This window comes from Monodon monoceros, unplaced genomic scaffold (genome assembly GCF_005190385.1).
Source record: "Monodon monoceros isolate NGI ecotype Baffin Bay Population unplaced genomic scaffold, NGI_Narwhal_1 Super_Scaffold_20, whole genome shotgun sequence".
Classification (NCBI taxonomy): Eukaryota; Metazoa; Chordata; class Mammalia; order Artiodactyla; family Monodontidae; genus Monodon; species Monodon monoceros.
In genome coordinates, this window is record NW_021703777.1 from 39973504 (window position 1) to 39989305 (window position 15802).

The 15802-nt window shown below is 37.2% G+C and overlaps 1 protein-coding gene across 3 annotated transcripts in view; it reads right to left on the reverse strand.

Moving 5' to 3' along the window:
* Positions 1-1354: 1354 nt before the first annotated feature.
* The window catches only part of THAP9 (THAP domain containing 9), a 20883-nt gene continuing 6435 nt past the window's right edge, over positions 1355-15802 (reverse strand). For 2 of the 3 annotated variants that reach the window (XM_029235786.1, XM_029235787.1), the window contains exons 2-5: positions 15251-15446; positions 12971-13274; positions 10816-10966; positions 1355-3436 (exon numbers count right to left, since the gene is read on the reverse strand). In XM_029235786.1, the coding sequence (XP_029091619.1) occupies positions 1456-3436; positions 10816-10966; positions 12971-13274; positions 15251-15446 (2632 nt within the window). In that variant the 3' untranslated portion in view covers positions 1355-1455. The remainder of the gene's footprint in view (positions 3437-10815; positions 10967-12970; positions 13275-15250; positions 15447-15802) is intronic. The other variant, XM_029235788.1, reaches the window with a different exon arrangement.

Genomic DNA, 15802 nt, shown 5'->3' on the forward strand with positions numbered 1-15802 from the left:
ACAAAACTTGGATTCATATAAGCAATAAGATAAAGGTGGTGATCTATAAACAGGCTTCCTTTAAATAAGATTTATCCCAGTGCATCTAAACTCATTCTATTGCAAACAAAACAAAAACCACAATATTTAGACTTCTCAGCAATAGCCCCTTATAAAATGTAGTACAGTACAACTCTGGTTACATTTCAGAATTGAAGCCTTTGTTTGAGGTAGAACCAGCAGAAATATATCAAAATATACTATTTAAGGGGAATTTCAACTAATAAAACTAAACTTTCACCTACTCATTAGTCTTTTACAACTTTAAGTTTTCATATTAACTGTACTTTGTGAACATTCACTCAATGACAATAAGAGTAGATATTTTACATACACAGGTGAAAAATGTGCTTGTTTCTTCTTTTTCCATTAAAATACTCCCATTTGTGAAACAAATGTTTTTCTATTTATCATTTCAGATCTGGGTATTAGAGAATGGAGAATATTGTTCTTAGTATGTTTCCATCTTCAGATTATTTAAGCTAAATTTCTGAAAAAATTATGTAATTAAGACAAATTTTTTCACTCTCATTGACTCAACTGACCATCTTTTTCCAATTTATTAATCACATGGTATGAAATGCCATTATTCAACACTGAAAATATGTTTCATTATTTTCCTCTTCAGAAAGAGAAGTTGAAATAAGGGCTTCTTTTCATTCTCTGATGAGCACCGCGCTCCTCCAACAGGAGTCAAGTAAGTATCCACTCTATTTTATTACTTGAAAGTAGTATTTTGAAGTCCAGAGACAATGGACTGTGAAGATTACATCTCCTATGTATTCCCCAGACAACATTTCCCAGCTTGGTTGCAGCACAAGGAATCATCTCATGGCTCGTGTTTACCTTCTGCCTGATAAAGCATAATGATTTCTATTTTAGGGTACCCCAGCAAAAGGATTTTGATGGTGGTGGTGTTTGATGTTTAATTTAGCCTAATTTTCATGTGTAAGTAAAGATTATATTCAAGGTTTGATAGGCATTCTATTTTTCTTTTTTTCTTTTTTAGTGTTAACATTCTTAAGAGCTGAAAACCAAAGCTCTTTTAGGGAATGTAGTCTTTATAAAAAGGGTCGATGTTTTGGTGACTCCTCGTCATTATTCTCCCTTGTTTTCGAAGTATGTCCAGTCAGATTACTCAGTTGTATAACAGTAAATTCAAAGACAGCACCTGTTGGCTAGTCTGTTCCTACTGACTGACTTACTGCTTTCTACATTTTGGGTAACTCTGAAATGCTTGCAAGCTCCACCAAAGTCCGAGCAGATTTGATAATACGCATGATAGAAATTCCTAAGTCGGAACCACAAACTTGTCCACTCTGCAGAATGGTCAATTTGTAAAATATAGTAAGTTGAATTTTAAAGTAAATGTTGACCAATTATTTTTAATAAAAATTTTAATATATTTTAGGTCCTTCATTTGAACAGACAGCCGTCGTTCCTTAGCAAATGCCTGTATTTATTGGTATTAGCAAAACTTGAACATTTGTAATTCTGTAAAGATGACCAGTGTTTCCTTGACAAAGTTTTCGTTTCAGTTCTTTCTGAATGGTGTTTTAAAGGGTACTGAGTTACACCTTTAGCTCTGACCTTTAAGAAACAGATTATTATGTCCTTTAGTAACTTTACAAAGTGATTGATGGCACACACTTCTCCATCAAAGAGATGCTTATCTAAATCTACAAAAAGATAAATATGCCCGGAAAGCTCATGTAATATTTTTTGCTGAAGATAAAATTCCCTCTGTTTAGGAAGTAGTAGTTCATAAACTGCCATCCTCGAATGGGTTCTTACAACTCGCTCACAAATATCTATGACTCGGCACAAACTTTCTGAAGGGAAATGCAAGCCATTTTCCTTTTTAACACATAACAGTGATCCAATTTTAGAGGATTTGAGATCTGATGCATATAGTGCACTGATGCAGTCCTCACATGTTAAAAGAGCTGATAACTTATTTGCAATATAACCAGCACAACAGGTAAGATTTTGCCTATGATCTGACAGGTCTAGTAATGCCTCACTTAGCAAACAGTCAGACCAGTCTTGGCAAATATCCTCTTTGCGAAAAAGAGTCTTTATAACGCTGATACCATACTGACGCTGAACTGTCCAAAGGGCCAAGTCCGTCCTTCGAGCAACTGAAATGTCAAGGATGCTTACTTCACCTAGAAAAACCTCATCTTGTAATCTGTATCTGGTCTCCAAATTATGGTAAGCTTTCTGGAATGCCATGCAGGTAGGGTTAGAACTGGTTACCAATACCTGTCTAAGCATCTTTAGAAATAATTCCAGATGATCTTGACTGAATTTGTAAGTCAGAAGATATGGAAAAGGCATGACTTTTGGGGAAACGTAATTTTGGTAGAGCCATTTTAAGCTCTCAGCATTAAGCAAAAATCCCAGGAATCCCAGTTTTCGCTTACCTTTAATTATTTGATTATTGCTAATGTCAGATAATGTAACAAAAATAGTCTTGGCTTCAATTAACACATGGTTGATTTTATTAAAAGTTTCGGGTAATAGAGGTCCTTTAAGTCCCTTTCCATAATAGTTCCTACTATTAAAAATGTCAAACAGATTGTTAATTAAGCGTAAGAACTGGATGGTACCAATACAGTTTTGAAAAGGAGGCAGGCCTAATGACAGCAAACATTCTAACGCGCTGGCCACGCTCTCACTGAAGAGTTGGGCAGCACAATTCGTTTTCAGTATGTGGTTCTTCAGATTTGCAAGTTTTCTTGGGATTCTCTCCATATTTGATAATTCCTGTTCCTCTAGTGCTGCTAACCCCACAAGGTGCTGCCAGTGTGCTGTGCCATTAATGAACTGAATGCTTTGAAAATTCTGAAATGCATTTCTTATTAATCTAAGCAAGTGGCAAGAATCAAAGAAGTATGCAATCTGTTGACTAGAAGATGAAGGATGCTGAAATGTACACTTCATGTTGTCTCCATCAAGATGTATCCCCAATGCTTTTGCCATCTGAACACTGTGAGCTGTAGCATCAGACGTGACAGCTAGAACTGTGATCCCTATGTCACTCAGTTTGCCAATCGTCAGACGAAGCAGCTGAGCTTGCAAATATCCAGACGCCCTGTTTACAAAAAAATAACCAAGAGGTGTCCTCCAGTGACCAGAAATACCCACTGCCATGAGCAAAACAGTCTCTGAGGCAAGTGGCGTTTCATCAGCATCAAGTTTGCCAAGACCAAAGTCCATAAACCCTAGCAAATGGTGACTGCTGGGGTCCCACTGAAGTTGTTGCTTGAGAGATATACCTTTTATTATCAGTGAACAATATTGATATAGCTGGTCTCCATTCTCTACTTTTCGTTGAAGAAAAGAAAAAACGTTGCTGCTGAAACCTGGACCGGGTTTGCATTTGGACAGCCATCTAGAAAATGTAAAAAATGAAAAACATAAAACACAAATGAAGAAATTAAAAAAGGGAAAATGCCTTAAATGGCATTTTCTACTAAAGTAGCCTCAAATCCCTGTTGAAATAAAGCCAAGTATAGTAGCCAAATTCTATCAACATTTCAAGCATCTATTCATAGTTCTGACAAAATAGATAATAGAGAAACTTAGAAACACAGAATAGCAACTGAAGATGCAAACATACCACAACATTTTTAACTTCTTACTCACTTCTTAATAAAAATCAATTACCCAGTTTGTTCTCATTGATGTGTTTGTAATTTAGATCATAAACCAGTCTTACCTGTACATTCACTGAGATGAGAAAACTGTTGAGGGGGAAGGAAACTGAGAACAGCTAGTACATCTACCCCATTTTATAGATGAGGAAACTGGGAGGAAGAGGGAGAGGTTAAGTTGCCTGGCCCATGTTGTGCTGCTAGTCATGCACAAATGTGAAAACCAGCTTTCCTGAGGCCCTTGTTCAATGCTTTTTCTCACTGCTCTTCGAATTATGCCCTTTGGGGCAATAGAGTGTCTGCATCTGTTTGCTCCTATCCAAAGTGCCTACACTATTATCTTTATCTTAGGAGTTCTTTCATAGTATTTCTTTGATCTTCCCAAACTGCTGATTATTCTTTTCTATTTCTGTTAGTGCCTGTCACTAACAGAATTCTTTTCACTCAGTTCTAATTTACACTTTCTAATTTGTTATAGATCAGGAAAGGAAGTAGCCAAGTTTAATAATTGTCTAAAATAAGACTAAATGGATTCTGAGGTAGACTGAAGTGTTCATCTTCACTGAAGTTTACTTTTATAACTCAAATGACTTTTTTTTTTTAAGGTTGAATTTCTGATTTGGGGGCTATATTCCAGGCTGCCAAGGTTTCTTCCTGGACAGCCATCTCTATTTAATTGAAATTTTAATGTACTTCCAGAAGTATTTCAGGACAGGGCTTTCCAAATATTTTGCTGCAACCAAGAAGTTTCATGAACAGAATTTACCCTTACTATATGCCAGGTACAAATATACGTGTGTATATAAATGTATATACAAAATTTAATGCCACTTATGACCCACTAAATTGATTTCAAGATGCACTAACAGATCTGAAAAACACAGTTACAGAATGCAGAAGACATACTCTGACTATTTAGGAGACAAAAGTGTTAATCAGTTGTTTATATTTAAAAACAGGGCAAAATAATAAGACAATGAGAAAACAGAACAGTGGCTCTCCAGCAGGGTGCTACAGCCCACTAGTACGTTGAAAAGCCTTTTCAAGTGTGTCACCAAATTTTAATCAGTTGTTTAAAATTTATTCTTTTGCAGTAAGATTCTCAAATGAACACTAAAGATGCTAAATGTGTTACATGTGCAGTAAGTATCTAATGAAACTACTTAATGCTTCAAGGTAAAAGTTCTAGTTTAAATAGGTTAAAAAAGCTTATGTTCCGGTGAGCTTGCTTTTTAAATGAAAATTAAATGGTATCCTAATGTCCACAACTACTAGAATGACGTTTCTCAGGCAGAAAAATATGTGGACTTGTTGATTTTTTCTTTTTAAGTTTTTAAAACTGAGAGTAGAAACACTCAAACCAAGTTTTTAGTGTTGTAGGGAAGTGACTGATTTCTCTCTCAAACCAACTTTTTTCCCCCACTCAAAATGAAAAAACACTTTCTGATTGTATAAAATGACACATCCATTTTTTAAAAAACTGAAAGAATATAGAAAAGTGCAAAAAAGTAAAAATCACTGTTAATACATGAACTTATTTACAAAACAAAAATAGACTCAAAGACATAGAAAACAAACGCATGGTTACCAAAGGGGTGGCACGGGGTGGGAGCCCGGAGGGATAAATTAGGAATTTGGGATTAGCAGATACACACCACTATATATAAAATAGAGAAACAACAAGGGCCTATTGTATAGCACAGGGAACTATATTCAATATCTTGTAATAACTGAAAATGGAAAAGAATCCCAGAAAGTATATATATGTATATCTAAATCACCTTCCTGTACACCTGAAACAATATAGCATTGTAAATCAGCTACACTCCAATAAATAAATAAATAGATATTTTTTTTAAATCACTTAATATTTCAGGGACATTCTTCCAGATCTCTTTATGTATACATAACTAGATATAATTTTCAAAAATTATACTGAACCTATTTTTCTTTACTATAGTAATGTTATAGACATACTTTTGCATGTTCTTAACTACTGACCTACAGCAATATTTTAAGTGTACACACAGTAAAACTAAAGCATAAATAATTGAACCAACCTGTATTGAAGGACACTTAGGTTGTTTCTAATTTTTAAACAATACAAAGAGCAACACAATGTGTGTTTGTGGGCACACATACACTTATACATATCTATGTCATTTATGCAATTCCTAGGAGTAGGATGCAGGGGTAAATTTACTTATGCATGTATTAGAATAAATGAACTCAACTTTTAAAGAAGTTTTGGGCCGCAGGTGCACATAATTGAGTCAATTTAAATATAATTCACATTCCCAAATTGTCCTTCAGACAGTTCATACCAATTATAATTGACATACTCATCAATATATTTTAAATTAAACATTAGCTTAGTTATGGAATAATTATAGGGAGTCACTTGGGTAGCTTTAAGCTCTGCTTAGGAAAAATATTGTGCTGAAGAGCCATAATGCTGAGCTGGGTGTTCTTCTTTAAGACTATTAGCTCCTCCTACTGTCTTGGTTATTTCTGAAGCTCTCACATCAACTCACCTATACAGGGAGCTAATTTACTAAACTGCAATGAATACCAAAATAGAAAATTAAATTAGAAACAGAAAAAATCTACTAAGATCATACTAAATGTATCACTGTTATAATTAGGAAAGCTGAGGGTGCTATGGCATTATTTCAAAGGAGTTGTGAAAACAAACTACCTTAAAGACCCAAAGCTCTGGAATTATAAGAAGCAGAGCCGTGGGAAGGTTCTGGACATAAAGAATTCAAGGGAGAACTGAAAAAGGATCCAACTTCAGTACAGAGAAAATTAGAGGGGTGACTGATAGTAGCTAAGAACTGAAGAAATAGTAGTTAGAAATGAGTGAGTAAGGTACCTATCTAACTGAATCAAGGGTTTTTTAAAATGTAAGTCTGGCTTGGTCTGTCATCCATACAATTGTTTCTCCATTCTCATGGAGGGGAAAAATCAACTATTCATATTTTCTCCTTTCTCCCAAACTTCTAATGCTTCCTTCCCCAACTCTTAGCTATTAACTTCATGTCACTGAGAAAATAGAAGCAATTCGATAAAAACTCATTTTCTTACCACCAAATCTGTTAACCTGTTGCATCTGTATCTCTCTTTTTCCTGTTTCGACGCATGATTTGTCCCTGCTCCTAATTAAGGCCAGACCTCCCTCCACAGCAGTGTTGGATGTTGCCCTCCTGCAGTTATCCTTTCTGTTGTGCATCACTGATTTTCTTACCTGCACTAGATCACTCCCATGAGCAGGCAAACAAGGTGCAGCATCTGCTATCTCATCAAATATCCTCCCCTCCATTTATGTTCCTTCCACTTACGGACACATTTCTCTTCTCCTTTCACAGCAAAACTCCTTGAGAGAGTCCATAATCAATGTCTCTGCTTCTTTGCCTTCCAGTATCTCTTGATTTCACTTCAGCCAGGCTTATCTCTCCATCACTGTACTGCAACTGCTTTTATCAAGGTCATCACTGATGTCTCCATCTTGCAAAATCCAATGGTCAATTGACTGTCCTCATCTTACTTGATCTCCAGCAGCATTTGACACAGTGCAATACTATCTCCTTGAGATACTTTCTACACTTGGCTTCTAGGCCATCACAATCTCCTGGTTTTCCTCCTGTCTCACTGGCTGCACATGATCAATAAATGTTTCTTGAATAAATGAATATTCAATATGATTAGACATCTAATACTTAAGCACAGATGTGTTGAAAATAGATATAAACAGGGGAAATGAAGGGAAATGTAATCAAATAAAAATTTTTGACCATTCAGATTTCTCAGTATAAAATCTAGGTATTTCTAATATGTTGGAATAATAGATGGCCATTAAAACAAAATTTGGGTGATGGCTAGTTTTTTCTTAAAGTCTGGGAGAATACATACCAAATTGCTAACTGGTTATTTTGTGGGATTAGGGGAATGGAAGTATTATAAATATTTTTCACTTTCTGGTATTTATATACTTACATATTGTTTCAATGTTTTATACTAAGCATGTATTACTATCACATTAAACAAGGTAACTTAGTTTCAGACAAAGTATCCAAAGAAATAAGCAACCCTTTGAGTACTAAAATTGTAAATCGAAATAATGACACAGCAAAGGTTACAAAATGAAAAATGACATGAAGAGAAAAAAGATCAGTGTGAGCTGGAATTACCAGAGAAGACTTAATTCAGGAGTTGATGCAGAACTATAGAAAGGAAGAAAACCATGGGGGGCGGGGTGGGGGGGAGATGAGAAGTCGTATGGAATGTCTCACATAAACCATAGTGTAAAATCAGTAACTAATGCTTTAAAACCAGTGCAAAGTAGAGGACTTGACTAAAAAACGTGTGGAAGTGATAGCAACATAGTGTCTATAAAAATGTCCCCTGCTTACCAGAAAGTAGACATTTATAAATAAGTGTAATATCTGGCCTAAATGGTAAAATCACATATGGAAGAGAGTGAATCAGCCTATACACAAATGTTCATCTCAATATACAAAACAGCAGTTACAACGAAAAAATAAAAACAATATAAATGTCCAATAGTTGGAGAATGCCAAAGTTAAGTAGGGTACGACTACCTGATATTCTGCAGCTATTCAAGATCATAACTATGTAAAAAACTAGTAAATCTAAGCACAGAAAAAAGACTGGAAGAAAATTCCCTATGTTAATAGTAATTGTTTAAATATAACCTAGAGGAACAATTAATGAATTTTCCTCCTTTTTCTCTCATTTCTAAATTTGTTAGTAGTAGTATTATGTTAATAGTATGTGTGGAGGAAAATTCTCATTCATGTTTTTTTTTAAAGGGGATGTGATGTACATCATGGTGACTATACTTGATAATACTGTACCTATATCTGAAAGTTGCTAAGAGAGTAGATCTTCAAGGTTCTCATCACAGACACAAAAAATTTGTAACTATGTGTGTGATGGATATTAACTAGACTTATCTTGGTGGTCATTTTGCAATATATACAAATATCGAATGCAAATATCAAACACATAATTACATTGTATACCTGAAACTAACATAATGTTATGTGTCAATTACATCTCAATTTAAAAGAAGAGAAGTTTCCCCCCAAGTGGGAAAAAAAGGAACCCTCATAATAATCAAGGTCCTTCCTCCCACCAAGCCTCAGTTTCCCCCTTCTTTAAAATGAGGGGGTTGGGGCTTCCCTGGTGGCGCAGTGGTTGAGAGTCCGCCTGCCAATGCAGGGGACATGGGTTCGTGCCCCACTCCGGGAAGATCCCACATGACGCGGAGCGGCTGGGCCCGTGAGCCATGGCCACTGAGCCTGCACGTCCGGAGCGTGTGCTCCGCAACAGGAGAGGCCACAACAGTGAGAGGCCCGCGTACCGCAAAAAAAACAAAAAAGAGGGGGTTGGACTACATGATCTCTAGGAGTTTCTCCAGTCCAGAGCCCCTATGAGTCTGTTTTAAAGTTGAAGCAATAAGAAACCAAGAAGCACCTTCCAGGAGAGAAGGCTCCTGCCATTCCTGGGCGGCCTCTGCCCCAACAGCAGTGGATTAAATGAAGTGCTGCTCTTTAGACAGCGATTTGAGGTCCAATGCAATTCTTCTTTACATCTGTTCAAAATCCTAAACAACCATCCAGGCATCCTTTCATTCCACAAATATTTATCAAGAGACCATTGTGTTCCAGGCACCCCGCCAGGGCAGGAGGTGTAACAAAGAACCAGACACAGACCTCATACTTGGGCAGCTCACAGTCTAGCGGGGAAGACAGTTTTAAGTACCAAGATTCAGTTCCACATTGTGTGCGCAAGAGGGTACCTAGTCCAGAATCGGAAGAATGGCAGGCCAGGCTTCAGAAAGGATGTGATATCTAATCTGAGCCTGAAGGGTGAGGACCAATCTCCAGGACTAACAGGGAGAATGGGCATTTCAGGCAGATGGACTAGTAAGTCTCGAAGGTAAGGAAGCAGCAAGAAATGCCTTACAATAGGAATGTGGAATCTAAGAGGGCAGGGAGAGAGGCAGGAGATGAGCCGCAGAGTCCAGCAGGAGCCACATCACATCACAGAAGCTCAGTGAGCCACAGGAAGAAGTCTATGGGTAATGGGAGGCTTGGGCAGCAGGAAAGTGACTGGTATGGGTTGACTTGTGTCCCTCAAAAAAGATATATCATAGTCCTAATCTCCAGTACCTCAGAGTGTGATCTTATTTGGAGATAGGGTCTTTACAGAGGTAATCAAGTTAAAATGAGGTCATTAGGGCACACCCTAATCCAACATGACTTGTGTCCTCATAAAAAGAGGAAATTTGGACACAGAAACATACATGGATAATGGAAGACAATGTGAAGAAACACAGGGAGAAGGACCACCATCTACAAGCCAAGGAGAGAGGCGTGGGACAGACCCTTACTTCACAGCCCTCGGAAGGAACTAACCCTGCCAGCACCTTGATTTTGGACTTCTAACTTCCAGAACTGTGAGGCAATAATACATTTCTGTCATTTAAGTCAAATAAGTAAATAAATAAAAATAAAAGAATCTGTAAATCCTGTGATGAAAAAAAAGTAAAAATTGAGTATTAAATTTATAAGGCATTACTATAAAAGTCACTGTTATTTGCTTCCCACTAAGAGAATATAAATATAGCTATGTATTTTGACCACAAATTCTAAAAAATTATTTTTCATAATCTGGTCTCTGGACAGCCTGCTTTGGCACCAACTACAGTGCTTAGGAAAAATTCAGATTTTTGATCTTTGCCTCAAACCAATGGTATCAACCTAGGTACCAATCAATTGTTCTCGATTTTCTAGATTAGTCACATATTAAAACTACTGAAGTGTCTGAGAAATTCCAATATTTCAAGATTTAGATTTTACCACCCAGAGTGTCTCTACCATCTGAAAGATGCAAAAAAATTTGTCAGCCTATATGTCTTCATTCTGTGGGTGAAATATCGACTGTGATAACATGCAAATACCACCTAGAAGTTTTTAAAAAGAGAAAGTGGACAAAAGGAGAGTATGAATACTAATAGCATTAATGTATAAACTACAGTGAAAGAACAAAATGTTTATTTTATTTAATATCTAAAATGTAATTCACTTACGTTCTGAGGATAGAAGAATGAGGCAGTTTAAGAATCTTTCTTACATAATCATAGACTTTGCTACTGCACAAGTAGAGTGTACACGCAAATTGCTTCATTTCTGTGGAGTACTCAGCTGTTTCTCTCCAGTTATACAACTCCCACTTAAAATCTGTTAAAATAAATTTATTCTTTGTGATGAAAAATGTGTACAGTAACATTTTCAGGCATAGACCATAGCATTTGGATATAAAATGTGATAGGCACCAAAATTCAAATAGTTACATTTTAACTGAGTTTGTTCAGAGGTTACTATCCAATCTTAGAGACTGTTAACCAATTTATCCTGTTCATCTTGGATCATTTCACTAGAAAGAGGGACGAAAAATGTGTCAACTTCAGTCATTATGTTTTACTATTCACTGGCAGCCTGAGTGGAGATTTTTAGAGGAACAGGGAAGAAAATGAAATAAATGGATAAATTAAGTCTCTGGATTATGAGGACATTTATTAGTTTTAGTTTGTTCCCTGGTCATCATTTATCTGAGAGTGAAAATTAGACACAAGAAATATTTTGGGGGATAGGGAACTATTCAGAATGAACAATCTTCCCTACCACTGAGAGAAAAAAAAAATCCTCTGTTCCTGGTGCAGACCCCTATTTATAACCTATATTCCCCTCTTGGAAAAACACAAAATACTCTCTTCCATTGGAGATACCTACTCTTGTCTAGAAAAGGACATGCTTCTTTTACCAGAATGCAAATCCAAAATCTCTGCTGCTTTCATCAGAGAGTAAGTTGGCAATTCTTACTTTGCCCCTCTTCAAATATCCTGGTTCACAAAGAAGACTAGGTAGTCTTTCAATGGACATATATATACTCTATAGAGTATTACAGAAAAAAATTTGGAGACTTAACACAATTTTCAAACTCAAAGGGATTTTGCAAATTATCTAGTTCAACTCACTGCAAAAAAAGACTTTAGTGATAAATTATCTAGCAGTTAAAATTGTTTACAAAGAATTTGCAGTGACAAGTGTGTGATTATAAAAAGTGAAAAGTAGGGACTTCCCTGGTAGTACAGTGGTTAAGCATCCATCCTTCAATGCAGGGGATGCCGGTTTGATCCCTAGTTGGGGAACTAAGATCCCACATGCCACAGGGCAACTAAGTCCATGCACCACAATTAGAGAGCCCGCATGCCACAACTAGAGAAGCCTGAATGCCACAACGAGGAGCCCATGTGCTGCAACTAAGACCCGGAGCAGCCCAAAAAAAAAAATAAATTAATTAATTAAAAAAAATTTTTTTTAAATATTTTTAAAAAGTGAAAAGTACAGGGCTTCCCTGGTGGCGCAGTGGTTGAGAATCTGCTTGCCAATGCAGGGGACACGGGTTCGAGCCCTGGTCTGGGAAGATCCCACATGCCGCAGAGCAACTAAGCCTGTGCGCCACAGCTACTGAGCCTGTGCGTCTGGAGCCTGGGCTCTGCAACAAGAGAAGGCCGCGACAGTGAGAGGCCTGCGCACCGCGATGAAGAGTGGCCCCCGCTCGCTGCAACTAGAGAAAGCCCTCACACAGAAACTAAGACCCAACACAGCCAAAAATAAATAAATAAATAAATTTATTAAAAAAAAACAAAAAAAGTGAAAAGTACAATATATGGTATAAACCATATGATCTCATTTCTGGGTAGTAGGATTATGTGTTATTTTTATTATTTATACATTTCTTTGCTTCTCCTGTAATAAACATATTACTTTTACCTTTTTTTTTTTTTTTTTTTTTTGTTCGGGGGGCCCCTCCTTTTTTTGCCTCTCCCTTTGTGGAGCACAGGCTCCGGACACGCAGGGCCAGCGGCCATGGCTCACGGGCCCAGCCGCTCCGCGGCATGTGGGATCTTCCCGGACCGGGGCACGAACCTGCGTCCCCTGCATCGGCAGGCGGGCTCTCAACCACTGCACCACCAGGGAAGCCCAAACATATTACTTTTAAAATTGTAAAATCATAAAAGGATTTTGGTGATTATTTTTCATTCTTCTTGCTTATGCTAGAGACTTTTCACTTCTCAGCTAAAAGCATATTTCCATTGGCAATACAAAATAAACATGTAATGATATTTCAGAAAAATTAAGAGCTACATTGTAAGTATTACAGGTCATTAGGGAAGATACCGGAAAATTGTGCTCGTAGCAGACACTCTGTTTCTTCTGAAAGTAGCTTCTCTTCTACAAGTGCATCAATTAATCGTAAGCCCTTTCTCTTCTTGATCATCCTGTAGTTTTTTGCGGAAGCAAGTCTTTTTCTGGACACTTGTAGCATCTGTTGCACCTCAGCCAATTTCTCTGCTCCTATTGTGAGAGGTCTCTTTAGACTGTAGTTATGGTCCTCAGTAGCAACCTCTTGAGAATTATCAGGAAGTGGCTGTTTTAGGATTTTCTGTCTTGCTTTACCTTTAAGGTGTACACCTTGGAGAACCTATGACACAAATAGAAAGTGAAGTTTATTTTAGAAAATATCACACAATGACTATCTATAAAAATACCACTGAATACAAAGCACTCACCTGGTTGCCGTGGAGAGTTAGTTATGAAAGAAAAGGTCATAATCTCTGACTTTTTAAAATATATGATCTCTGGGATAATGTAAACAAGTTTTGGGTTTTTTTGTTTTTGTTTTTTTTGGCTTCTATACAGAAATAGTAACACGATGCTGAAAGTTTCCAAAATGATTAAAGTAACTAGAGAAAGGTGGTGGTAATTTGGGAAGGTTTCACAGGAGTTTTGAGTTGTTCTTTTTTTTTTTTCTTTTTTTAAAGAAGATGTTGGGGGTAGGAGTTTATTAATTAACTTATTTTTGCTGTGTTGGGTCTTCGTTTCTGTGCGAGGGCTTTCTCTAGTTGTGGCAAGTGGGCCACTCTTCATCGCGGTGTGCGAGCCTGTCACTATCACGGCCTCTCTTGTTGCGGAGCACAGGCTCCAGACACGCAGACTCAGCAGTTGGGGCTCACGGGCCCAGTTGCTCCGCGGCATGTGGGATCCTCCCAGACCAGGGCTCGAACCCGTGTCCCCTGCACTAGCAGGCAGATTCTCAACCACTGCACCACCAGGGAAGCCCCTTGAGTTGTTCTTTGAAGGAGTAATAACATGGTTTAATGGAGGGGACAGGGAAGTTATTTGCACAAACAGGAAGGCACAGGACAGAGCATGGGCTTTGGAATTAAGACTCCTGGCTCCCCTCACTTGTTAGCTGTGACTTAACATCTATAATCCTTTATCTTCTCACTTATAAAATGTGGATAATAATACAGAGTTGTTTTAAGGATACAATAAGATACTTTACGTAAATCGCCTAGTGCAGTGCCTGGACCATTGTAGGTCCCAATAAATTGTAACCATTATTGATTTTAAACGAAAGCATAAAAGCAAGTCAATTTATCATATATACAGAGGGTAAGTACATGTGGTTCAAAAAGAGAATTCACGGCAGTTAGAGATGCACAAATCAATTAATAGAAAGCTCTTCGAACTTATGAGTTTGGATTTGATACCAACAATATTCTTTTGAAAGAGGGAATAAGGTAAAACAATACTGAAATAAGGAGACTCCAATGAGTAAGAGGAAGGTGAGGGTAGAGTAAGGATAGAACAGTTGGATGACTATTTGCAGACTGCAGACAGTGATTGAGTCATATATGAGCGTGTGGCTAAGGGGTAAAAGGATAAAATAAAAATAATCAAAAGAAACATAAGAATGTAACACCAATACTGATGACTGGGATAAAATAAAAGCAATCAAAAGAAACATAAGACTGTAACACCAATACTGATGACTGACTCATAGGAAGTCTTCTATTTTCCGTATACCTCTTTCTATATCAATGCTAACAATTAGGTATGTTTTTGGTCAAGATCAATAACATTTTTGGGGAGAGCCAAAAAAAAGGAGGGGGTAGATAATTTCAAAGTATTGTGAAAACTGTCTCATACTTAAACAAAAGCCTGCATTCTAAAGCTGTTTATATCTACTAGTTGATTTTTGTGATCAGTTTAGTAACCTTATGTATATCTAGACATATGGTTTACATTTATACATTTTATTTATTTATTTTTTTGGCTGCACCACATGGCATGCAGAATCTTAGTTCCCCGACCAGGGATGGAACCCGCACCCACTGCACTGGAAGCGCAGTCTTAACAACTGGGCCGACAGGGAAGTCCCGTATACGCTTTATTTTTATTTTTTAAAAAGCTCCAAAGTACAATTACTAATATTACATATATATTAAAAAAAACACTAATTTTCTAGGCATTTAAAGTGTATTATAGGATTTATTTTAAGTCCTAGGTTTTTGGTTTTGTGTTTATCTCTGTAAAATCTAGCTATAATGTGAGCTGTCTTGATTTGTAAAGGCTCTGTAAAATTTAATTTTGTTTACACCTAGATTTAAATACCTTGTATAGAGAAACAGAAGGCACAGCTCCTTTTTTCAGCTTTCTTCTTATACCATATGACTCAAAGTCACTTTCTTGAAAGTGTTTGGAACATAGCATAGCACCTGGTCCTGGAATCCAAATCTTTTTGCTTCTGGGGTCCATACGATTAACAGCCCTGATCCATTTTGAGCGCTGAATGGTATCAGTTGGAAATCTACAGCAATCATATTAAAATTCCATTAACATGAAAATATAGTAATACTACAGTAGTATTTATTATATAAACCGATTTATTATTTAACTGCTTTACATAAACATTAAGTCCAGTTAATTAAAGTTTAATTCACTTGATCTGATTTCATTTTTCAAAGTTCTTTGACTTTTTAAATACAAAAGCTCGGGTTTTCCTGGTGGCACAGTGGTTAAGAATCTGCCTGCCAATGCGGGATACACAGTTTCAAGCCCTGGTCCAGGAAGATCTCACATGCCGTGGAGCAACTAAGCCCGCGAGCCGCAACTACTGAGCCTCCGCACGCTTGGAGCCCGTGCTCCGCAAGGAGAAGCCTCCGC